The 26,439-nt window shown below is 32.1% G+C and overlaps 2 protein-coding genes across 2 annotated transcripts; one reads left to right on the top strand and one right to left on the bottom strand.

The window, feature by feature from the left end:
- Positions 1-2,173: 2,173 nt before the first annotated feature.
- On the bottom strand, positions 2,174-4,625 carry LOC110666245 (uncharacterized). The gene is made up of 6 exons (XM_021826660.2): positions 4,187-4,625; positions 3,286-3,383; positions 3,095-3,166; positions 2,870-2,994; positions 2,510-2,582; positions 2,174-2,357 (listed from the first exon to the last, which is right to left on the bottom strand). Exons 1-6 carry the CDS (start codon positions 4,500-4,502, stop codon positions 2,256-2,258), a joined length of 786 nt encoding a protein of 261 aa, XP_021682352.2. The 5' UTR covers positions 4,503-4,625; the 3' UTR covers positions 2,174-2,255.
- Positions 4,626-23,633: 19,008 nt separating this feature from the next.
- Positions 23,634-25,637, top strand: LOC110666246 (transcription factor RAX2). The gene is made up of 3 exons (XM_021826661.2): positions 23,634-23,904; positions 24,070-24,199; positions 24,572-25,637. The coding sequence occupies exons 1-3, from the start codon at positions 23,769-23,771 to the stop codon at positions 25,314-25,316; spliced, it is 1,011 nt and encodes a 336-aa protein (XP_021682353.2). The 5' UTR covers positions 23,634-23,768; the 3' UTR covers positions 25,317-25,637.
- Positions 25,638-26,439: the final 802 nt, after the last annotated feature.

Here is a 26,439-nt window from a genome sequence, read left to right as displayed (position 1 = left end):
GTTAGGACTATCACAGTACACTATAGCACCCAACTCACATACTGCGAGCCCTTAGACTTTTATTTTTATATACACACACACACACACACACTATCACAGTACACTATAGCACCCAACTCACATACTGCAAACCCTTAGACTTTTTATTTTTATTTTTATACACACACACACACCATATATCTCACACACACGCATACTAACCAGGCGATGTGGAATATGTTAGGACTATCACAGTACACTATAGCACCCAACTCACATACTGCAAACCCTTACTTTTTATTTTTATTTTAACACACACACACACACACACACCATATATCTCATACACACGCATACTAACCAGGCGATGTGGAATATGTTAGGACTATCACAGTACACTATAGCACTCAACTCACATACTGCAAACCCTTAGACTTTTTATTTTTGTACACACACACACACACACACACTATCACAGTACACTATAGCACCCAACTCACATACTGCAAACCCTTAGACTTTTTATTTTTATTTTTACACACACACACACACCATATATCTCATACACATGCATACTAACCAGGCGATGTGGAATATGTTAGGACTATCACAGTACACTATAGCACCCAACTCACATACTGCAAACCCTTACTTTTTATTTTTATTTTAATACACACACACACACACCCCATATATCTCATACACACGCACACCCCATATATCTCATACATACGCATACTAACCAGGCGATGTGGAATATGTTAGGACTATCACAGTACACTATAGCACCCAACTCACATACTGCAAACCCTTAGACTTTTTATTTTTATAGAAACTAATTAACATACACGCACACACATGAGACAAAGACAGAGACATGACACACTCTTAGTCAAAATCATGACATACACACGCATACTAACCAGGCGATGTGGAATATGTTAGGACTATCACAGTACGCTATAGCACCCAACTCACATATTGCAAACCCTTAGACTTTTTATTTTTATTTTTATAGAAATTAATTAACATACACGCACACACATGAGACAGAGACAGAGACATGACACACTCTTAGTCAAAATCATGACAATTTTGACTAAACATGTTAACTCATATATCACACACACACACGCGTGCTAATCAGGTGATGTAGGATATGTTAGGACCACCACAGTACACCATAGCACTCAATTCACACACCTTGCTTTATTCTTAAGTATGTAGGTTTTTTTTTTTTTAACGAAATTGGAATTATCATAGATAATAAACTAGTAATATAAACACTCCAAGCCCAGACCCTGCTAGCCTAAACACTTGTTACACTATTTATCTCAGGCCCAGGAAGAAACAAGGCTAAAGGCCTATACATACAAGGACAATCTAGGACTAACAATCGGATATAGGATCCAAAACCCACGACCCGGTAACCACCAACAACCAACACCAACACCGCCCACAGAGAGACCAACGCAGCACCGCACAGCTACTATATGGGTCATGGATCATTCAACAAATGGGGCATCACCTAAACAGCAGGCTAGCAAGCAGCGCAGTCATGAAGAACAACCCCACACAAAGAGTAACACAGGCATGCAAGCCAAGGGACCACGGAGGTCGATGTTGGACAAGCAGGGAAGGCATGGCAGAAACTTGGCTTCTCAGTCTCATTCAGCCCAGATAGAAGACAAAAACTGACCTAGTCCCTCATGCTTCGAGAAAACTGACTTAGTCCCACATGCTTAAAGAAAACTGACCTAGTCCCACATCCTTCGAGATTGCCAGCCGACAAGCCCAAGGAAGAAACAAGTAGAAACTTCAATCTCTCACATTATGAACACTAGATCTGCAACCCACAATAACTAAATACACCAAAACCTATTCACACCCAAACCGATAGGAGGAGAGGGAAGAATCCATCCTCCCGGCTGGTCAAGAGCCTTCCCCAATCTTGAAGGGCTGGGGATGGCTACTGTGTGAAACGGCTGATAATATATCAATCTTGTAATATAGAAAATCAAATGTTTAAAACTGTAACAGTGTCTCTCTCTCTCAAGACAGAACGTCTATTCAAACCTATAAGGAAATCTATTTCGTGATAGAAAATATCTGATCATCACCTGTTATAATAGTATTTTTTTTTTCTTCATTGTGAGTTATTCACATTCCACGAAGTTCTTAAATGGTAGAAATATTAAAGAAAATAACTATAATAATATTATTAAAGCAAAAATGAATCATAAAAATCCCAAGGGTCAATATATGTTACATGACTACTAACTGAGACCAAGCTGAAGTCCAAGGGAAGCATGGACAAGAAAGAGTGTCATAATCCCACTGCCCAAGATCCCATGAACATTTCTCAATCCAGGATTTCCCTGTGCATGATTAGAGTGAGAGAGTAGAACGTGAGAAATTTGATAAATAGCGGGAACAAAAGGAAAGTACAAGACAGATAAGATCATGAACTGTTAATATAGCTACTGTTCTTGTTAATGTTTTTTTTTGTAGCAAACACTGCAATTCTTACCTCAAATAAAGCTGGTAAAAGGGTCTGTATGGACAACAGAGCAAGGCCAATAAAACCAGTAACAGCATGAGGACTGCATACATATAATTAGTATTCAGCATATCAACAAAATGTAAGGTAAATGGTCTCTATTATGCTAACTGGGGCTAGCTTGGTTGGTTCATCAGATAATTCCAGATGAAGATAATGGGTTTGTTATCTAGGCCCTTTTCCCGCAAACCTTAAGAAGCTTTATTACATTACTGCACTGTTTGCAATCAAGGACTTGACTGTTAAGGAACAAAGATGAAATTTTACTTGCCCTGTAATCAACTCTACTTATTGATTGGGAGGAAGCCTAGCAGATAGAAGCTTAAGTACCTTTCAAAGATTGGTTTATCTGAAGTGAGTAAAGATGTTACTCCACCAGTTGCTCCAAGAGCAAAGAAGAAAAACATTCCACCTAGAAGTTTTGGGTGCAAGTCTTTAGCATTGGCCTTCTCCTCCTGAATCGTTGTACATCAAGGTATTAAACAATTGATAATAGTGGCAAAGAAACATTTTTTCTTCATCACAAGTGAACTGTTTCTCAATGACGCATCTCACCACATCATCAGAAAAACGGATTCGAAATCCGAGGTATGTTCCATAACCACCCATTGCAAAGAGGACAACAGCCTAATAAGTACAGGAAAGTATTATGGACATAAATATTTCAGACAAGAGGCTTGCTGGTTATGAATGAATATGACAGCTAAACATTTATTGAGAAGCAAAATCAAAAGAATGAATTATACCATATTCCCAGGATGACCCCAATGCACAAGCCAGTCAGGAAGATTCCATGATTTCACAAGCTCAACAAAAGGGCCAAAGAGAGACCTTACAGTACCAGCTGATATTTAGATATTCAAACTTGTTATTAATACTAAAAGAAAGAAAGGAACACAAATGGAAATCAGCTTGAGGTGAAGCAGAATAACTAAGTAGACGTCAGGGAAGGCAGGAATGAGCAAACACTAAATAGTGCAATAAACAAGAGGCAGCACATATCAAACACCAAAGACCAGAAGAAACTCTGAATTTACTGGATGGCATTCATATGAAAACACATCAAACTCCAGTTATGAAAGCCAAAGTTTCACAAGTAAAAAAATTGCTATTGAAAATGGAAGAACAAATGGCCTCTGCTAATTTCAGAGCATACCAGAAGGCTGAATTTTGTCCCTGAATTGATATTCGCACTATAAACACCAACTTGTATACTAATCTGTATCTTACTATGTGCCTTTACTTCTGTTAAATTTTACACCCGGATATTTTAAAAGCTGCAGAACCTGAACGTACGTACTGTCAAATAACTATCTAACTCTAGTAAAGCCACTTTTATGTTAATAAACTTAAGCAACTCTCCTCTCAGAAATTGGTCCATGCTTGTGCAAGATATTCCTGTGCTTCCCATTTTCTGTGGCATTCTCTATGAAACCAAATCTGCTGTAGCATTACATCAAATACCCTCTTATTCTAATGGACCATCCCTCAAGGCTACAACCTTTACAATGCTCTACAAAACCAGGCTTTACAATACTCCATAATTCAAATGTAAATAATAATGGACCGATAGAAATAAAGACAACTTTAATCCAATTTAATTTAAAAAATGGAGCTTTCACCTTGCATATATATGTATCATTTTACCTCCAGGAAGAACAGACACAAATAGCAAAGGCAAAGGGGAGAAAGAGTATAGTAGTGTCTCTTCGAGCTCCTCCACATGTTCTACTACTTCGTCTTCCCCAGACGCATCAGCAGCTTCTTCAATGACCTCATTCTTGATCGCAAGAGATGGAAAGAGGCATCTTCTCCTTCTAGGGATAGACAATGCACAAGGAAAGGACTCAACGAGTGGGATTCTAAAGAAAGGCGAAGAGGTACTTAGAAATGAAGAGGAAGGAACAAGAAGAGGAGAAGAGTTATTTAGAAATGTAGCCACGGAAGCGTTAACCATAGCCATTTCTTGGCTAACACAGAACAAGTACTAGATAGTGAGTTATGTGCTGCAAGCTTCCAGAACAAGAGGGAAAAGCATAGGAGATAAAGAGAAGAGAAGAGGTGGCTAGCAGCAACGGGCAAGAAAAGGCCAGTCTTTCGACACGCCTGCGCATTAATTTATTCTTTCCACGTGGTTTCCCTCCTTTATTACTGGAGCTGTCCTTAGAGGAGACTTTAAGCAATGCTGGCGTTAGCAACCATTATATAAATTTTCCATTCAATCAAAAATAAGAAAGCATCGCTCTTTTTTCATTATACAAATAATTAATTTTTAAATATTATATAATGGGAAATAATAAATTTTTTATTATATAAATGTTTAAAAAATAGTTAAATTTAAAACTTTCTACTTTATAGAACTTAAAAATGAAGCAATATTAATTAAAATGCTCCTTATTGATAATTTAATATACATAAAGTTTATATAATTAAATTAATATAAATTAACAGTCAAAATATATCAATATAGTATTTCTCTTAATTTTATTTATCATTAATTTTTGAAAAGTAATATTAATAACATTTTCAAAAAAACTAATCAAAATTCAGTAGAATGAAAAAAAAAACTTTATTAGGCGTTAACTTACAATTTAATCACAATTTAAATTCAAAAAAATATATTTAAAATTTATGCTACATAAATACTAAATTGCAATATACAAAATATATAATATTTATATCAATTAATATTATAAAATATATTCTGTCATATAATTTTAAAAGAGATGAGTTCCCGCCGTTAAATTTACTGATTAAACCTTTTAATTATTACTACAGATCTCATAAAATATCATATTAAAATTATAATAACTTTTTAAATCAAATCATAATTAAAGTCGATAAAATTATATTAGAAAGCAAGCCAAATCATTATAACGGTAAGTTTTGGTTATGGAGGTACCAGAAGACAACTTGCAGAGCATAATAACTAGTACTGGTTAAAAGCTATGCAGGATTTCCATCAACTTTGCATATACATTACAAGCTTGATGCTCTATTAAATAAGCATGAAACAGAATATTTAAGAATGTTGTCCCAAAATAGTTCAAGAGGGGGATGAATTGGACTTTATAATTTTTCGGCCCTTACTTATAGCCTACTGAAAAATTACGGCTTTGTTCAACTAGGTGCTTTTTTATATATTGTGAAAATGATATGTGTTTCAATAATGTGTCCCTAAATTTCAGTTCAAGTTTCAATCAATATTTATAGCAATTTTTGGCATAAAATGCATCACAAGATTTTCAACCAATTTCTCATCCTACTCAATATATCTTCAAGTATATCAACTCAATCTATTCAATCAATCATTCACTATAATGCATAGAAATTAAATCACATAAAAGTAAGGAGATTAAGGTTAGAGAGATCAAACACAATGATTTTTATAGTGGTTCAGCTTAACTGGCCTACATCCACTCTCTCAAAGAACCATCTTTGAGTCTTCTCTCCACTATTTGCTCTTTTAAAGGCAATAGATCAAAAACCCTTTACAACTTTTTCAACACCAAGCTTTTACCAAGATAGTTTGAACCCTTGACAAGTGCTATCTCAAGCTTCAATAGGTGCTTGTACAACCTCTCTTAAATACAATTTAATGTTTTAACACTCACTCTTACTCAATACAAATCAAACTATAAAGAAGAGATGAGTTGATTTGCCAATGGTAGCTCAAAGACTTTAAAGCTCTTAAATGAAAGCAATAAATGAAAAATCAAGATTGGAGTGCAAATGTAAGCTTTCATCAAATCTAAAATAAAGTAAAGAAGGTGTATTTATATTCCCAAATCATTTTAAACCGTTTGAAACCTTTTTGGAACGTTATACACTCTGCTCTAGGCAAAATAGCCGTTATTTTGTCTTTTTGTGTGAAGTTAAGCAACTCTGATCATTTAGCAAACTAATAAAATTTTGGCAACAGTAGTAAACTAGTTAGCAAACTAATATTTTAGCAAACGCATTAGCAAACTAATATTTTAGCAAACAGTTAGCAAACTAATTTACCAAATGCCTATTTCAAATTGTAATCTTTAAAAAATCTAATTTAAACCTTAAAAATATATATTCCAATAGCAATAACCAAGGTCATGATGAAAGAAAATTTTATAAAGAAATTGAAAGAAAAATTTTAATTTTGAGCTCCATTTGACTAAACTTTCATCTATTCTTTCTACATAAGTCCTAAAACTCAATTTCTAACTCTATGACTTTCATACCTTTACTTTGAGTCTTGGCTTTCATAATCTTATTCTTTCTCATCTTGGATTTGTCTTGAGATGCCTTTGAGTATTCTTCCTCCTTAGATGCAACTTCAAAGATTCTTTATGAATAAGAGAAAGAATCTACACATCACTTTAAAGTTGGGTTAGATAGATTCTGTTTGAGTTTTGTTATCATCAAAATCAATGCTCATTTTCAGCTACGCGGGGTCAACAATCTCCCCCTTTTTGATGATGACAAAACTCAATTGAATCATCAATCAAGAATAAATAAGAGTGTGCGTAAGTTTATGTATAACCAAGCAAGTTAGTATGCGGAAAATACTCCCCCTAAATATATGCACAAAAAAAAAATATTGTCAGCTATACAAAACTCCCCCTGAATTTATGCTACAAAGCATGTTCATAAGATATTCACAATTTCAATATGCAAAATATAAACATACTTCCATTTTCAAAGTATAAGCACATATCCATTCTATTCTCCCCCTTTTTGTCATCATCCAAAAAGGAAACAGGAGATATTAATCCAAAAAGAATCAAGTTAGCCCAAACTTAAAAGCAGTAAAGTAAACAGTAGCAAACTGAAAGATTAGTCAATAATAGTAGTAAACATACTAGTAAACAAAAAATGCAGATAAGAAACTAAAAATCCAGATTATTTTCTAATCATTAAGTCTTTTGCTCTTTCGAATAGCTTTGGAAGGCACCATCTTCTTCCTGGAAGGTTTAGCAGCAAGTGGCTGAGAACCTTGGTCAGCTAAATGCTCATGCTCCTGTGGCTCATCCTCATCAGATGGGGTTTGAAGGGCAGTAGCTAGAGTCTGGTATGGATTAGACACCGTAGACTTAGATCTTTTTCTACCTTTCTTGGCTAGAGGTGCGGCAGTTGCAGAAGGTTGAGATGGAGCACTCTCTTGTTGTTCCTTTAGAGAGGCTTCCTTTTGCTGTGTAGAGTCAACTGCAGGGTCCATAATTTGTTCACTCTCAGGCTCAACAGTTGGCTCACTTACAGGTTCTACAATCTGTTAACTAAGATGCTCAACAGGAGCTTCAGCTGCAGGTTCAACTTCAGGTTTAACAACCTGTTCACTTTCATGTTCCACATCAGTAGTAAACTCACCAAGCCCAGTACCTCCACACTCAACATTACCATGAGTAGAAACATGAGTAGCAGGAGAAGAGGAATCACTTGTAGGTACATCAGTCTCAACTTTGGTTGGGAAACCAGTTTCCCTTGCCTGCTGAAGATCTGCAATCTGTTTTTTTAACTCCTCATTTTGAGTAAGCAAATGACTCACTTTGTAATCAATAACATCCACAAATTTTCTCAGAAGTTTAATAGACTGATTTGTTGTACTAAATTTCTCATTAATAGAAGTTCTTAGCCCTTGAAGCTCACTCATAATCTCACTTTGAGAATCAGAATCAACTTTAGTTGAGGAAGATCCACCTTTTTCAAAACGTTTCTTTCTTCCATCAGTATCAGAATGAATTTCTCTAAGCACAATCAAATCTATCTTAGAACTCTCCTTAGAGACATTTATATCCAACTCTTTAAACAAGGCAGTCAAGAGATGTGCATAAGGCAATTTACCAATCCCATAAGCTTTACACATATTCTTGAAAATCAGATATGCCAAATTCATTCTTACTCTGTTAACAATATGCCACATGATGCACATATCCAGGTAACTCAAATAGCCATAGCTACCAGACTTAGGACAAAAAATATAATTCACCATACTGTGAATAATTTTAATGTGCTAAAAAGCTTTTGTGCTAGTGGACTTTTCACTAGTGGCAGTATTGCCAGGAAAGACTTCATTTTCAAACTCAGCCAAGTTAAAGCCTGGAACTCTAGCAACATCTCTATGAGTAAAGATTTTATTTCCATCATTCGGCAATTTTAACACCTTAGCAATCAACTCAACAGAAATGACATACGCACTATCATTCAAGGCGACTTTAAATTTGTCTTCTTCATCAACTACTCTTAGAGTTTTATAGAATTCTTGGACTAATATACGGTAATAAGCATTAGTGCATTCACAAACATTCATCCATTCTTGAAATTCAAAGAGTTCCTTGAATTGAAAATTTACCTGATCAAAATTATCCCATTTAATGAACTTACAATCAAGTAGTGCTTTGTCAATAGAACCCGAAGATTTTGCAGCACCCTTTTTGCTTTGAGTATCAATCCCGCGCATTTTTCTCCCCTTTTTCTTTTCTGGTGCCATCACAGCAGGTTCTACTACCTTAGATGGGTCGGAGGATACACTAGTCGATTCAGTTTCGGATGTTTTCTTCTTTTCCTTCAATTTTTTCCTTAATGCGGCAATAGGGAGTTCTTCAAATGACAGTGAGGACGGTGAAGCAGCAGTAGCATAAGTTTTCCGTTTGGTGTAAGCCATAGATGGGGAAACAAAGACGATGAAGAATGGGGAATTTTAAAATGACTTCTGGTGCAGTGAGAAATGAAAGAGAGATTAGATATTTCATTGATGATTTGAGAGTGAGATAGGCGCTCTGATGAATATAGGTTAGAGTTAATGGCAAGAAAATTGGGAAGAGTAATGTTGTAAACCAATGTAGAGGAGAGAGAGAGTCGAGTATGGCCAAACAAATTTTGATGGGTGACGGTTTCGTGTAGTAGTGGTTAATATTTCTTAAGTCCCGCGCTTTTCCTTTTCTATTGTACCTTATTTGAATTTTATTCTTATTTCAAATGTATCTATCTATCTCTCTATATATATGTATATATATATATATATATATATATAAATCTGTCACAGCAAGGAAAATATGAATAGGTAAGTGCATGGATTGGCGCACAGAGAATTTCAAGCACAATCACTTTTTGGTTTGAAATTTGAACAGTACACGATACAACAAACTAATTTTAGTCACGCAACATTAGCATACAATTTAGTAAACTAATTTCTCGAGTACACAAATAAGTTAGCTAATGTTCTTTAGAGTTTTCTCAGCAAATTTATATCACAGCAAATTACTCACACATTGGATAATATGCAGATATATTAAATCAATATGAATTAAATTTCAAGCAAGTGGTTCACTCATGCCAATTTCCCTTCTAATTTTACAAAAGGTTTCCTCATTAAGTGGTTTTGTAAAAATATCAGCAGGTTGATTTTCAGAGGCAACAAATTCTATTTTGAAACCTCCATTTTGAACATGATCTCTAATAAAATGATGTCTGATCTCAATATGTTTTGTTCTTGAATGTTGGACTGGATTTTGATCAAGTTTATGGCACTTGTGTTGTCACACCTAATTGGAACAAGATTATATTTTAAACCAAGATCTTCCAATTGTTGTTTCATCCATAAAATTTGAGCAACACAACTACCAGCAGCTATATATTCTGCCTCAGTTGTAGATAGAGCTACTAAAGTTTGTTTCTTACTGTGCCAAGAAACTAATGCAAGACCAAGAAATTGACAAGTACCTGAAGTACTTTTTCTATACAATCTACTTCCCACAAAGTCTGAATCACTATAACCAACAAGATTAAATGATTCACATTTTGGATACCATAAACCAATTGAGTATGTGCCAATGAGGTATCTGAAGATTCTTTTAACTGCACTTAGATGGGATTCTTATGGACATGATTTAAATCTTGCACACAAGCAAACACTAAAATGTATGTCTGGTGTAAATGCAGTAAGGTACAAAAGAGAGCCAATCATACCTCTATAAAGCTTTGTATCTACTTCTTTACTTTTTTCATCATTGTCCATTTTAATTGTTGAACTCATAGGAGTGCCCATGCTCTTCAAATCTTTCATTTTAAATTTCTTCAACATATCCTTAATGTACTTTGATTGATTTATGAAGATTCCATCTTTCATTTGCTTAATTTGAAGTCCAAGGAAGAATATGAGCTCCCCCATCATGCTCATCTCAAATTCATTCTGCATAATCTTAGAAAATTTCTTGCAAAGAGATTCTTTAGTAGCACCAAAAATTATATCATCAACATAAATTTCCACAATGAGCATATCATTATGATGCTTCTTAACAAAAAGTGTTGTGTCCACTTTGCCTCTTTGAAAATCATTTTGTAAAAGGAATTTACTAAGCCTTTCATACCATGCTCTAGGAGCTTGTTTTAGACCATATAAAGCTTTAGTAAGCTTATAAACATTATTTGGATACTCATGATTTTCAAAGCCTGGAGGTTGTGCAACATACACTTTCTCATCAATATAACCATTTAAAAATGCACTCTTGACATCCATTTGATAAAGCATAAAATCCTTGTAACATGCAAAGGAACACAACATTCTACTAGCTTCAATTCTAGCAACCGGAGCAAAGGTTTCATCAAAATCAATCCCTTCCTCTTGGTTGTAGCCTTGAGTGTAACACCCTAGGCAAATCCCACATCGGCAAAACACGGGAGAGATGCTGGGTTCATAAGTTGATAGTTCCTAACCCCTATTGACGCGTTGTAAAACCGTGAGGGCTTCGGCCCAAAGCGGACAATATCACTAGTGAGCCGGGCCATTACATTTGTGGTATCAAAGCCACTCCGCGTGCAACCTTGAACGATGGTGGGGCAAACCTCAGCGAGGACGCTGAGTCCCATAAGGGGGGTGGATTGTAACACCCTAGGCAAATCCCACATCGGCAAAACACGGGAGAGATGCTGGGTTCATAAGTTGATAGTTCCTAACCCCTATTGACGCGTTTTAAAACCGTGAGGGCTTCGGCCCAGAGCGGATAATATCACTAGTGGGCCGGGCCGTTACATTGAGCCACTAGTCTAGCTTTGTTTCTAACAACATTGCCTTTTTCATCCATTTTGTTTCTAAAAACCCATTTAGTACCAATAATTGAATGATCTTTTGGTTTAGGCACCAAATTCCAAACTTTATTTCTCTCAAATTGATTTAGTTCTTCTTGCATGGCAAGAATCCAACTTTCATCATTTTGAGCTTCTTCAAAACATTTAGGTTCAATTTGTGAAACAAAGGCAACATTACCAAAATATCTTCTCAATTGTGCTCTTGTCATTATCCTTGGAGATGGATCATCAATGATGTCTTCTTGGGGATGATTTCTATGGAATCTCCATTCTTTAGGTAAATCTTCATGTTGGGACTCATTCACTTGTAATTCTTCCAAATTTGGCATTTCTTCATTAATTTGATCATTATTGGCATTATGGACATCTATTGTGGTATCTCCTTGAGTTTCTTCATCTTTGTCATCAATTTGTTACATTTCTTGACTTGATATTATATTTTCTTTTCCAAACACCTCCTTATTATTATCATCACAAACATTTTTCCTTCTAATAGAAGGGTTAGCCTCATCGATCAAACAAAACATGAATAGTTTCCTCAATAATTAACGTTCTTCTATTAAACACCCTATAAGCTTTACTCTTTGTTGAATACCCAAGAAAGATTCTTTCATCGGATTTAGCATCAAATTTCTTTAAGTTATCCTTTTTGTTATTTAAAATATAGCACTTACAACCAAATGCTTTGAAATATGAGATATTTGGTTTTCTTCCTTTCCACAGCTCATAGGGAGTCTTTTTTAAAATTGGTCTAATCAAAATTCTATTCAACACATAGCAAGAAGTATTAATAACTTCAGCCCAAAAATACTTTGGCAAATTATTTTCATTCAACATGGTTCTAGTCATTTCTTGTAAAGTTCTATTTTTCCTTTCTACAACCCCATTTTGTTGTGGTGTTCTAAGAGCTAAAAAATTATGATTGATTCCTTGTTTATCATAATATCTCTCAAATAAATGATTTTCAAATTCAGTTCCATGATCACTTTTTATAGATGTGATGCAAAAACCTTTTTCATTTTGAACCATTTTACTAAAAGAGGTGAATTTCTTAAAAGTCTCATCTTTGTGAGCAAGGAAGAATGTCCATGTATATCTTGAATATTCATCAATAACAACTAAAGCATATGTCTTCCCACCAAGACTAGTAGGAGATACGGGTCCAAATAAATCAAGATGAAGCAATTCTAATGGCCTAGTGGTAGACACAATATTTTTAGATTTAAAAGATGCTCTAGTATGCTTTCCTAGTGCACATGTCCTACGTTGAAATTCATTTTCATAATTAATCTTAGGGAGACCATTAACAAGTTCTTTCTTAGACAATTTTGAGAGTGTATGCATGCTTGCATGACCTAATCTTCTATGCCATAAATAACTAGAATTATCAAAAGATACTAGACATGTACCATGATTAGTTTCAAAATTATTCATGTCAAGCAAGTAAACATTATTAGATCTATTGGCAATGAACAATGTGTCATTATCTAAGTTATTGATTGTACAAAGAGAAGAAGTGAACTTTACCTCAAAACCTTTATCACAAAGTTGGCTTACACTTAGCAAGTTGTATTTCAAACCTTCAATAAGTGACACATCTTCAATACAAGGTTTGGTTCCAATTGTGCCATTTTCAATTATTTTTCCTTTTCCTTTATCTCCAAATTTCACATGTCCTCCATCTTCCATTGTGATTTTTGAAAACTTGTCATTTTCATCAGTCATGTGCTTTGAACAACCACTATCTATATACCATTTTTCACTTTCCTTCATCCCTTTGAAACAAACCTGAAATTTAATCATTTAGCTTTAGGTACCCAACAACTTTGGGTCCTTGGGGGTTAGTGACCTTAGGTAAGGTTCCCTTTGGCACCCATACCTTCTTTACCTTAAGAAGATCCTTCCTAAGTGCACAAGAACTAATCATATGATCTCTTTTATTGCAATAATAATATATGACATTAGGTAAGGAGGATGTAGATGCTTTAATGAAATGATTCTTATATTTACCATAGTTCATGAAACCATCAAAACCAATTCCATATTTTTCATTTGAAATTCTTTGGTTTCCAAGAAGTACATCTAGAGTTTCTTTTCCTTTTGTAAATTTTGCCAAATCATTTGTCAAAGATTCTACTTTAGCTTCAAGAACTTTATTTTTCTCAATGAGCATTTCACAAGTTTCTTTTGAGATTTTCAACTCTAAATCTAGTTCTTTAAATAAGGCAATTTGTCCTTTGTAAAATTCATTTTCTTTATACACATTGGACATGGCAATATTTTGTGATCTCAATGATTCAATTTCTAAATTCATTTTAGTGCACTTTCTCTTGTAATTTCTATACTCATCATATACTTTAGCAAATGCAAGTTTAAGTTCTTCTACATTAGGAGGTTCATAAGAGTTTACCTCATTGTCACTTTCTTCTTCCTTTTGTAAACTCTTGACTTTCTCTTCAAATGCCATCATACAAAGGTGAGCAGTCTCTTTGTCACATGATTCATCATTTGAAGATTCTTCACTCTTGCTCCATGCTACTTTCATAGCTTTCTTGCTCCTATCTTCTTTTCCTTTCTTCTTTTTGAGAAATGGACATTTGGGCTTGATATGTCCAGGTTTGTGACACTCATAACATACAACTTCTTCTTTTGAATCCTTAAAACGTTTATCCTTGGGAGTATACTTTTTCAAGAATTTCTTGTATTTACTTCCTCCCTTCTTGAAAGCTCTTTTGAATTTTCTTGTAAGCATAGCCATTTCATCGTCATCATCACTTGAAGCATTTGGGTTGTCACTTGAGTCAACTTTGAATGCAACTCCTTTCTTCTTATCTTCATCCTTATTTGATTGAGAGCAATGCTTTTCTTCTTCTTTTGCTCATTTTCAACTTCATCTTTCTTATATACCATCTCATGTGCAATGAGAGATCCAATGAGTTCATCATAGGTGAATGTTTTAAAATCCTTGGTATCTTGGATAACTGTAGTCTTTGCTTCCCAAAATTTTGGAAGTGATCTAAGAATTTTCTTCACAAGTTTAGCTTCCTCAAATCTTTTACCAAGTGCTTTGAGAAGATTTACAAGATCGGTAAACCTTGTACTCATATCCGCAATTGATTCTCCTAGCTTTATTTCGAAAAGTTCATAATCTCGGATAAGGAGGTTTGCTTTGGACTCTTTGACGACATCAGTTCCTTCATAAGTGACCTCAAGCTTATCCCAAATTTCCTTAACAGATTGACATCCTGAAACACAATTGTATTCATTAAGGTCAAGTGAGCAGTGCAAAATATTAATAGCTTTAGCATTTATAGAAATTTTCTTCCAATCATTGTCATCATATTCATCTTCATATTTTGGTACTTTTGTAGTTCCTTGACCATTCTTTTGAGGAATATGTGGACCATTTTTAATAATTCTCCATGCATCAATATCTACAGATTGTATGAAATTTCTCATTCTTACTTTCCAAAATGAATAATTAGTGCCATTGAAGAGTGGTGGTCTAGTAATTGAGTAGCCTTCAGCTAGTGGTGCGGGTATACCGGCAGTGTTGCTAGATGAACCAGCCATTATGGATCACTCCAAGGTTGTAACACCCTAAGCAAGAGAGACAGGCTCTGATACCAATTTGTTGTCCCAAAATAGTCCAAGAGGGGGGTAAATTGGACTTTACAATTTTTCGGCCCTTGCTTGTAGCCTACTGAAAAATTGTGGCTTTGTTCAACTAGGTGCTCTTTTATATATTGTGAAAGTGATATATGTTTCAATAATGTATCCTTAAATTTCAGTTCAAGTTTCAATCAATATTTATAGCAATTTTTGACATAACATGCATCATAAGATTTTCAACCAATTTCTCAACCTACTCAATATATCTTCAAGTATATTAACTCAATCTATTCAATCAATTATTCACTATAATGCATAGAAATTAAATCACATAAAAGTAAGGAGATTAAGGTTAGAAAGATCAAACAAAATGATTTTTATAGTGGTTCGGCTTAACTAGCCTACATCCACTCTCTAAAAGAACCCTCTTTGAGTCTTCTCTCCACTATTTGCTCTTTTAAAGGCAAGAGATCAAAAGTCATTTACAACTTTTTCAACACCAAGCTTTTACCAAGGTAGCTTGAACCCTTGACAAGTGCTATCTCAAGCACTCCCACTCTCAAGCTTCAATAGGTGCTTGTACAACCTCTTTTAAATGCAATTTAATGTTTTAACACTCACTCTTACTCAATATAAATCAAACTATAAAGAAGAGATGAATTGATTTGCCAATGGTAGCTCAAAGACTTTAAAGCTCTTGAATGAAAGTAATAAATGAAAAATCAAGATTGGAGTGCAAATGTAAGCTTTCATCAAATCTAAAATGAAGTAAAGAAGGTGTATTTATAGTCTCAAATCATTTGAAACCGTTTGAAATCTTTTTGGAACGTTATACACTCTGCTTTAGGCAAAATAGCCGTTATTTTGTCTTTTTGTGCGAAATTAAGCAACTCTGATTATTTAGCAAACTAATAAAATTTTTGCAACAGTAGTAAACTAGTTAGCAAACCAATGTTTTAGCAAACGCATTAGCAAACTAATATTTTAATAAACAAGTTAGCAAACTAATTTACCAGATGCCTATTTCAAATTGTAATCTTTAAAAAATCTAATTTAGACCTTAAAAATATATATTCTAATAGCAATAGCTAAGGTCATGATGAAAGAGAATTTTGTAAAGTAATTGAAAGAAAAATTTTAATTTTGAGCTCCATTTGACTAAACTTTCATATATTCTTTCTACATAAGTCCTAAAACTCAATTTCTAACTCTATGACTTTCATACATTTACTTTGAGTCTTAGCTTTCATAATCTTATTCTTTCTCATCTTGGATTTGTCTTGAAATGCCTTTGAGTATTCTTCCTCCTTAAATGCAACTTTAAAGATTCTTTATGAATAAGAAAAAGAATCTACATATCACTTTAAAGTTATATTAGATAGATTCTGTTTAAGTTTTGTTATCATTAAAATCAATACCCATTTTGAGCTACACGGGTCAACAAAGAATATAAAAATTGAATAAAGAATTCCAAAGATGCAGCTCAATTTCAAATATCTGCTAAACCGATTCTTGCTAATTCCAAATTATTTACATAATCAATTTCTCAGCTAAACATGAATATATGTAGAACAGCCCTTCTCCCTATGAAATTTCTCAGCTTCTGAGAAACTTAGCTTGAATCCCCTATCTCATTCCTTTACCTTGCTTGGTGCATCGATTGACTTTACTCTCTCCAGACTTTACTCTCTCCAATGAAGAGGAAACTTTATAGACTGCACAGAAGGCAAAGACTTTCATTTGAATGCTGCAGAGTTGCAGCATCAATCAAGAATCTGCAAAACAAGTATTACAAACAGAGACACAACTTGTACTGAAAATCAGCAATTAATTTGTTTCTCAAGACAGCAGATTATAGCTGAAACATAGCAGCAGTTTCATCTCATCAGTTAACAGAAAATAACAGAAAATCTTTTGCTTTTTCTTTGTAATTTCATAATAAAAAGAAAAATATTCTTTATTTTCTTTTTAATTTAGAGAGAAAATAATTAGTGGAAAACAAAAGTTACTTTCCATTTCCTTTTTATTTCTCTATGACTCCAAATAAGGGAAAATGGTAATCTCTCTCCATTTTTTTCGCGTTATTTTCTTTCCTTTTACTTTCCACCCATCCAAACAAAAGGTAAATGACCAGCGAATGGGATATAGCCGTATAGGTGAGGATTCTGATGTGGGGTACAGTGCACTGTTGCACCGTGAACTCCTACGAGAGTGAACTGCGAAACTTTGTCAAAGTCTTCTCTGTTATCTTGATTGATTGATTGACTTATGGAGACATGGATCACTGGTTGGTCTTGGCCCCACCTTTTAACATCAATCGTTCAATATTATAGGATTTCTCTATTTTGCATTATACCCGTAAGACCACAAACTTATACGTTAAAATATTGAATATTTTATATAATATTATCAATTTTTTTTTATTGCAAGAATGTGATTTTTCATGTTTGAAAAAGTGGTATCTAGATAAAACTTTCTTAATAATAATAATTTTAGAATTTAAATTTTAAATTTTATAGATAAAATTTATATGAAGATCAGCTTCAATTGCTTGTTAGTGTATTCTATATAAATCATCATTTTAAAAAAAATTAATTCAATTATTATTTTTTTTATATAACTCTTATTAAAACTCAAACATTCTTAATCTGATTTGATCTAGTTAAACGCATATTTAATCACCTAATAAACCCATATTTGAATTCTTAATCTTTCATTAAAAACACTCAAATTTGATATATTATAACTTTAAGAATCAGTCCAATTTTATTAAATTAAAGCTCATTAATTCAATATAATAACTCCTAAGATGAAAATATAGTAGAGGGGTCAAGTTAAGATGAAACAACTCTTAACTAAAAATGGATTAGTTAACGATTTGCTTCCATTAAAAACTTATAGCGTGTGCTTTTGCATTTGTTGACAAAATTTCTCAAAGTTGGCTGCCAACATGATCTAATTAGGCTTTTTTTTCCCCAATTTTGATGTTAATAAAATAAGTAATTATTCATTTAAAAAAATTAATTCAATTACCAATGAAGTGGATTATTCAAATTCAATGTAATCTTCTTTGATTCAAAATAAATCTAAATGAAAGATCTATATATATATATATATATATATATATATATATATATATATATATATATATATATTTATATTAAGTTAATTTTATAATTTATAAAAAAATTAATCTCTTCGAGATTTATAAATGTCATTTTCAATAATATTTTTTCTAATAATCAAATCTGAGCTCTTTCTTTAAAAGTGCAATAAAACTTACTACTACTGAACCTAGCATCTGTTGATTAAATAAATCTAAATGAAAGATATTAGAAATTAATAGAAAAATTGTGGGAATCTCTCCCTTAATTATTCTAATGCAAAGTCAAAGCAGCCTAAGACTCTATATGCAAAGCTTTTAGGTGGCATGTATCCAATTATATATAATTAACATGCTTCCCAAGCAAAAGGATATATCAAATGCTTATTAATTAATGCATTATACACATTAGTTTTGCTGTTTTCCAATTACCTTCTAAATTATTATTTTTTTTATTTTAGTCAATTGGAAAGGAAAATTTTAAATCACTTGATTAGTGGATTTTAATTATTAATTATTTACTTTAAATCATTAAAAATGACCTTTAAATTTACACTAAAAAATAAATATAATTTCAATAGAAAATAACATTTAAATATAAGAATATCATTAAAAAATTAGATCCATGTGAACTAAATAACAATTAATATAAAAAATTTGCATTGATCCATTCTCATTTTCAAATCATGGCCCTTAATTACTGCTTTTATCAAGAACATGACTCTCTTTATTTCAAACCAAAAAAATTATATTTATTTATTTTATTTTAAAATATTTTCATTTTTATTATTAGTCATTAGAATAAGTCGTCTTTGCTTATCAAAACTACGATTAGTACATTAATAAACTTTATCTTCAAAACTACGAGACATTAAATTTTAATGGAAACCCAATAAACAAAATTGGCCCATTGTTTTACATAATTCTTTTTTCAAACGAAGAAATCCTAGCAAAGAAGAAAGACACTCTAATAAGTCTAATTAAACCTAACTCAGCCAACTTTAAAGAGAAAAATCCGTGCTTGTGTGCTTTCTTGTGAATTGTTCTCTCTAGTGGCTCAGAAAACTATTATTTTGCAGGTTTCTTTACAATATATCCTAGAGAAAGACGTAATGATTATTGCCTCTTAACATCAGCGTTTGCAACTAAATGATTTCATTGTCCCTGATTTAATTTAACCCATAAAAATTAAATAACCGACCACCAAACTTAAGATGGATCTTAAGGTGTCAAAAACGGATACAACTCGAACCAATTAACATCCTCATACATTTCGAAGACAATATTTAGTCTCACATTAATACAGGAATCGAACTTGAGTTGAAAGCCTCCAACACTAAAGGCCTACCACCAGGTCACCACCTTCATTAGCTGTCTCCTCACTTGAATACATACATATAACATTGACATCAATCATAGTGGGTCTCTCCCAAAATGCCATAAATGCTTATTCATGTATACAATTCTTGTAGTTTAACTTTAGGGAAAACTAGATATCACTAGCTAGTATGATATCACCAAAAGGTTGTTTGAAATAGGGTTTTGACAAACTCATCAATGCCATATCCCCATACAGAGAGGTTAATTTGATTTGATTGGCAAAAACATTAACTGAGATTCACATTTTGCTATGCCAATCTTGTTTTAGGAATTTTATTTAAATTGATATATAGACAATAATTTACTATAATTGTTGATCATGGTGAGACTTATATGAAATTTAATACGAATATAATGAAATCAATATATGTATATCGATTTCATGGGGTAATTTTTCCCTTTTAGATGTATACAATGAGAATTTGATTATAGTTTTTTTAAAAAATCATGTTAGAACTCCTTATCTCTTGAGCTATGAAATTGACATTTTATTATAATACTATTTAATTATCTAATAATGCGACTGAAACATTTTATTTGAAATTAGGGCTGACATAGTGGAGAAATATTTAATTTAGACAAAATTTTGTTATAATTATTGAAATGAAGGAAATAGATGTCATAAAATTATGTTTAGTAGATTGTAATATAATATAATATAATATAATTAAATATTTTACTTAATAATAATTTTGATTTCATAGCAATGTATTATGACTTGCCAAACATAGCATAAATTCTATGAAAGGGATGCAAATTCATCCTTTGAATGAGTAAAATTAGTAGGAAATTAAATAGAGTGGAAATTTTGTGAGAGAGCAAAGCACAAATTACTTAATTTTTCAAAAACGTATTAATTAAGATCGTTGAAAAAATCCCAAAGATTAGATGGTTACCTAAATTCTTTTTTAATTACTTGTAAAAATGGACATAATTATAAATTATGTTATATATACGACCTATTTATAGCTTTTAAATTAAAAATTAAAACATTTATACATTAATTCAATCCAAAGGTAGACTAATTGGACCACAGGGATCAACTTCACAGTAAGTGCATCTAAAGGGAACATTAATATGCGAATCAATAAGAAGATCCATTTGTAGTGTTAGCAATGACATATATATATATATGAAAAGTATAAAAAAATATATCATGTGATTTCGCACTTTGATATATGAGGAATTGTGATTTAATTTTTATTAATTTGATGCTTTGTATTTTTTTTATTATATAATAAAAGTGATCCATACAGTTTATTTCTGTTAAATGATGTTGATATGACAAACATATGGCGCAGATATAACGATTTAGCACTAATTAAGACATGTAGCCTTCAGTCGATCATGGTCCATCTAGCTAGTAATTTGATGAACTCTCAAATGAAACACACAAACATTAATAAAGAACTCGTCAATATCTTAGAAATGGACTTATTTTAATCCATATTACTATTATATATTTAAAATTATTGTTTATAAAGTGATTTTCCATGAACTCAAATGTTGATTGCTGTTTTAGCTACATAAATGAAGGTTGGATCTCATTAATTTTGGTCAAAATTGTGATACTTTTCAATGTGTAAATTAGTCTTGGGAAGGACTTTACCTTTGGATTCATATTTATACATACATAAATATATTCCATGTTTTGCAATTTTGTCACTTTGTTTCAAAAAAGCTTGTGGGGCTATGTTAAATCACATTAAATATAGTTAGTGGTTATGACAAATGATCATTTGAATTATGGGATCACAACAATCTAATCAAAGCTTTATTATTTGAATTTTGGGGCCAAAACAATCTAATCAAGCTTTATTAATTATTATTATTGTTATTATTATTTGGTTTTATTGGTCTTTTCTCTAGTCGGCCACCCTAAAACAAATCAATTGATATTTAATGCTGTATGAAATGGGAAATTTTGGTGTAGGATTTGAAAATTTTAGCCATAATAACAAGATTCCTCTTTCTTATTGCTTTTCCCATGACTTCTTCATGATCAAATACTGGGACATTATAAGTTCTTTGGGAAAAAATTAAGTTTCTCCGTTTGTTTTGTGGGAATATGTTTTATACATTTTTCTTATTTTTTAGTGTCTAAAGTATATAAAAAAATAGATCAATAAAAAATATATTTTGATCAAACAGAAAATTAAGTCATTTTTAAAAAAAAATGATTTTCTATTTTATAATTTTATTAAAATATAAAAAAATTTATACATGTCTGATATAAATACATATTATTAGTTTAATATTAAAATTAAATAAATTTATAAAAAATATTTTTTCATAAAATAAATTTTATAAAAAATATTTTTTCATAAAATAAATTTTATAAAAAATATTTTCCATGTACAAGTTATTTTTTATATAACAAATGAAATCTAAGATACACAAGAAACTATTGTAAGATAATAAATGTTTAATTGCTTTATATGATAATTATTATTAATATGCATATAATTTTAATATTATTTATTTTTAAATTTCAAGCATTATATTAAATTTACTTTAAACGACTCTAGAATTTGAACCTGACTCAGGTAAATTCGTCTGTAAATCATCTTCATGCAACTTATCTAACTATCTCACTTCTTACATTTATTTAGATACATCATTTACACTAAAAATACTTTTTAGTATGGTTTGACCTTAAAATATAACTCTAACCCTTATCAACATTATAAAGAGCAAACTTCGAATTCTGAAAATGGGTTTACTAATTTCTGGATATGGCAATGTTGCACTCATTTAATGAATTGTTAAGATAATGGAATCCAATCAAGCAATGTATTGTTAATCAAAAGCATATCTACCCTATTTCAAGTTGATTTAACACTAGCTAATTGCCACATTTGTCTTCATGTGATAGTGATGTAGAACCCAAAAAAATTATACATATTTCTATGGTGTTATTAGAAAGAATTTTTTTTTTCTTATTTAAATCTAATTCATTATGAATTCAAAACACAAAATATATAATGAAATCTACCTATTAAATACATGGATCTCATATATTTGTATATTAAATTTATAGTAAATCAAGTTTAGACAAAAAAAAAATTCAACACTTTAAATCTCATAGACTAGAGTTAACTAAATAAAATTCAAATATATATATATATATATATATATATATATATATATATATATATATATATATATATATATAAAATTCAAAAAGAAAAATAATTGGAGTGAATTCAATAAGTACATTAAGAAATAATTATATATGAATGTGTAATTTATTTTTATCCCTTTTATAAAAAAATATTTTTTTAAATTTCAATAAAAAATAAAAAGTCCATTGACCATGCAATTAGTATTTTTAATGTATATAGTTTTGAAACCATTTATATATTCATGTGATATGAATCCACATATTAATTTCGTAAGTGGATTTACTCTCTCTTTTATTAATCAAGTTTAACTCTTCAACTTAGTATTCATAAAATAAATATAATCTTAATTGACGTGTAAGCAAATATGAAAATACATAGAAAAAAAAAGGATATATATATATGAAGGTATGTATATACTCTAAATGCGTAATATATGGACACATCTATATAATTATATTTAATTACTGAACCTTACCCTATGACTTGGCCTATAATTTGGACAAGAAAGCAAATAGGCTATCATTTTCACTTGCACATGTGATCTATTGTATCTCATTGCTTGAGCAGACTTTGGATTCTTTGAACGACTGAAGTTGGAGAGAGAGAGAGAGAGAGAGAGAGAGAGTGTGTGTTTAACGGGTAGCGATAGAAGGACCCTACTGCTGATTTTTTTATGATGGAAAGTTCTGTTGGCTAATCAATATTCAATAGAGGGAAAGGGAAGGAAACTGATGATTGAAATTGGAGAAGCTGTCCTTTGACTTTCTGTATGTTATCTTCGCCCTTTGTAATAAATATAATCTCTAGCATACTAACCCAAGTCTCCCTAGTCCTCATTAAAAAAAAAAAAACACCTATTTCTTCCTCACACCTCTTCAAGCAGCCTGCTTGTTTTGAAACAACTTCGTGGGTTTCACAGAGGAAGAAGCTCTCAAAGAGAGACAGAGAGATGGGAAGGGCTCCTTGCTGTGACAAGGCTAACGTGAAGAAAGGGCCATGGTCACCAGAAGAGGATGCAAAGCTTAAAGAGTATATAGAGAAGCATGGGACAGTTGGAAATTGGATTGCTCTTCCTCAAAAAGCTGGTAATTAATTAAGCATTTTAAACTATCTTCTCCCTTTTTTCCTCTCTTGGTGGGATCTAATTTTCATGGAAATGATCTTCATTGATTAACTTTGCAGGTTCTCTTCTGTTCTTGTTATTTTTTGCAATTTCTTGAATTTGTGAGGGTTTTTTTTTTTTTTTTCAGGTCTTAAAAGATGTGGGAAAAGCTGCAGATTAAGATGGCTTAATTATCTCAGACCCAACATCAGGCATGGAGGATTTTCTGATGATGAAGATAGGATAATTTGTAGACTCTATGCCAACATTGGAAGCAGGTATACACTTGCATATACCTAAAGCTTTTTTTTCCCCCTTTACATGCACATAATCTAGTCCTTTTCCCTTTGCATATCTTTGTTGGAGATATATGAATATATAGATTTTCCTTCTTTTTCTAATCTACTTTAAAAACCATATCCATTTGCTTCAAGGAGAAAAACAAACCCAAAAAAACTTTTGGTAATTGGTTTCCTTAAAGGAAAGCTAATCATCAAGAATATTCTGAACTTGGCTAATGATTTCTGGTTCTATATGCCAAGCTAATTAATAAGCTTTGATTTCTTTTCATCAGAGAATTCAGTGATCGGTTAAAGTTAGAAGAGAAGCTCTTTTGTTATATTTCATATCATGGAAATTGAAAAATGCAGGTGGTCAATAATAGCAGCTCAGTTGCCAGGCAGGACTGATAATGATATCAAGAACTATTGGAACACAAAGCTCAAGAAGAAGCTTATGGGGATGATGATTCATCCTTCTCCAGCAAAATTACCCCACCAATTAGCTACAAGTTTTTCTTCTTTTCTCCATCAAGCTTCGTCATCACCAATTACTGCAATATCATCATCACCATCATCTTCATATACCCTAGCTAGGTCTTTCAGTGAAACTATTCCATTTTCAAGTCCTTTGAGTAACCATAATAATAATAATCACAACAACTCCTTCACTGCTACTGCTACTACACCCATCCTTCAACCCCAAGAAAGCAGCTTTGTCGTGGCTGCTTTGCAGAATTATCAAATGAAAGATAGCAGTAGTCTTCTAATGTTTGGAGGTGAAACTAGCTGCAGTTCTTCTGATGGGAGTTGCAACAACCAGATCAGCCATGTCAAGGAAATAGAGTATGAATATGGTGCTGGTAGTGGTGGTGCAAATACAACTGATCAAATGGGTTTACAAAGTTATTTCTACAATGGGGTTGAAGAAAGCCAGAAATTACTAGGTAGCGGTGGTGGTGGGTGGGGTGAGAAGCAAAATGGATTGTGGGGAGAAAATCCAATTATAGACTATGGTCTAGAAGAGATTAAGCAGCTTATTAGCACCAGCAGTTGTAGCAACAACTTTTTGTTTGAAGAAAGCAAGACAACGGAGGAAAGAGTCATGTACTATTGATGCTGACTGTGAATAAAATCACAAGGATTTGAACGGGTGAAAAAAAAAAGGAAAAAAGAGAGAGAGAGAGAGAGAGAGAGAGAGAAGGGGATGGGTTTTGAAAGGTTTCAGATTTGTTGGGACATGGATTTAGGTGTTCTTCCCATGGGGAACTCTATTTTTTTTTTTTTTTTTGACAGTGCATGGTAAAAGCTTTCCTTTTAGCATTTCTTTTTGGGAAATGATGTGTTTGTTGTATCTTACTACTTAGTACAGTTAACTGCAAAAACATTGAGAAATAAATAAATGCCATGGAAACTAGAGAAGCTTATCATCATTATATATTCAAGAACAAAAGCTTCAAAATCCAAGCATATGCAATTTTGTTAACTATTTTTCCTTGGAAAAATTACCCTTTTCTGCGATAATTAATTAAAATATGCAGTCAATTGTTTGGGATTTTTTTAAATAAAATTTATAAAATTTGAATATAGTCAAGCACAAGGAAAGATCCTTGGATGTTGGTGGATACCATCACGAAAGATTTAAAAATGACATATTGTTCATCCTAATCTCAGTCTTCTTAAACAAGTATATTTTTCTTAGAATAAAACAAGCATATGTTAATTAATTAGTAGACGTATAAACCCAACATCATTATACAATGGAAGGAAGGCAGGCATGCTTAATTTCATCTATCGTCCTTAGTTTTGAGAGTTATTTCATCATAATCCTTTAAAATTTTAACTTAATAACATTTAAAATTCCTTTGATTAAATTTTATTTGGATCCTCTAGCCTAAAACAATTTATACATGTGTAATTGGACTATTCACAATAAAAAATATTTCTCTTTTCTCTTCCTATCATGTGGAGAGAACAGTTTTCGCCTATTAGCTTATAGCAAGAGTATCCAAGGAGGGACTTTAAATGATATTAAATTAAAATTTAAATATTTTATAATATAAATTCAAATTAAGAAATAATAATAAAATAACTCTCAAAACTAAAGGGAGGTGGATGAAATTAAGCTGATCAGAGCCTGATTAGTTTCATGTGGAACTTCTATTAATCATTGGTAGGAGACCAGTTAATATATGCCTCTTATGATATGAATATGAAATAAGTATGATTTTAAAAACCTA

Source organism: Hevea brasiliensis, chromosome 3 (genome assembly GCF_030052815.1).
Source record: "Hevea brasiliensis isolate MT/VB/25A 57/8 chromosome 3, ASM3005281v1, whole genome shotgun sequence".
Lineage (NCBI taxonomy): Eukaryota > Viridiplantae > Streptophyta > Magnoliopsida > Malpighiales > Euphorbiaceae > Hevea > Hevea brasiliensis.
Note: the sequence above shows the minus strand (reverse complement) of the source record. Positions and strands in the feature narration are given on the sequence as shown.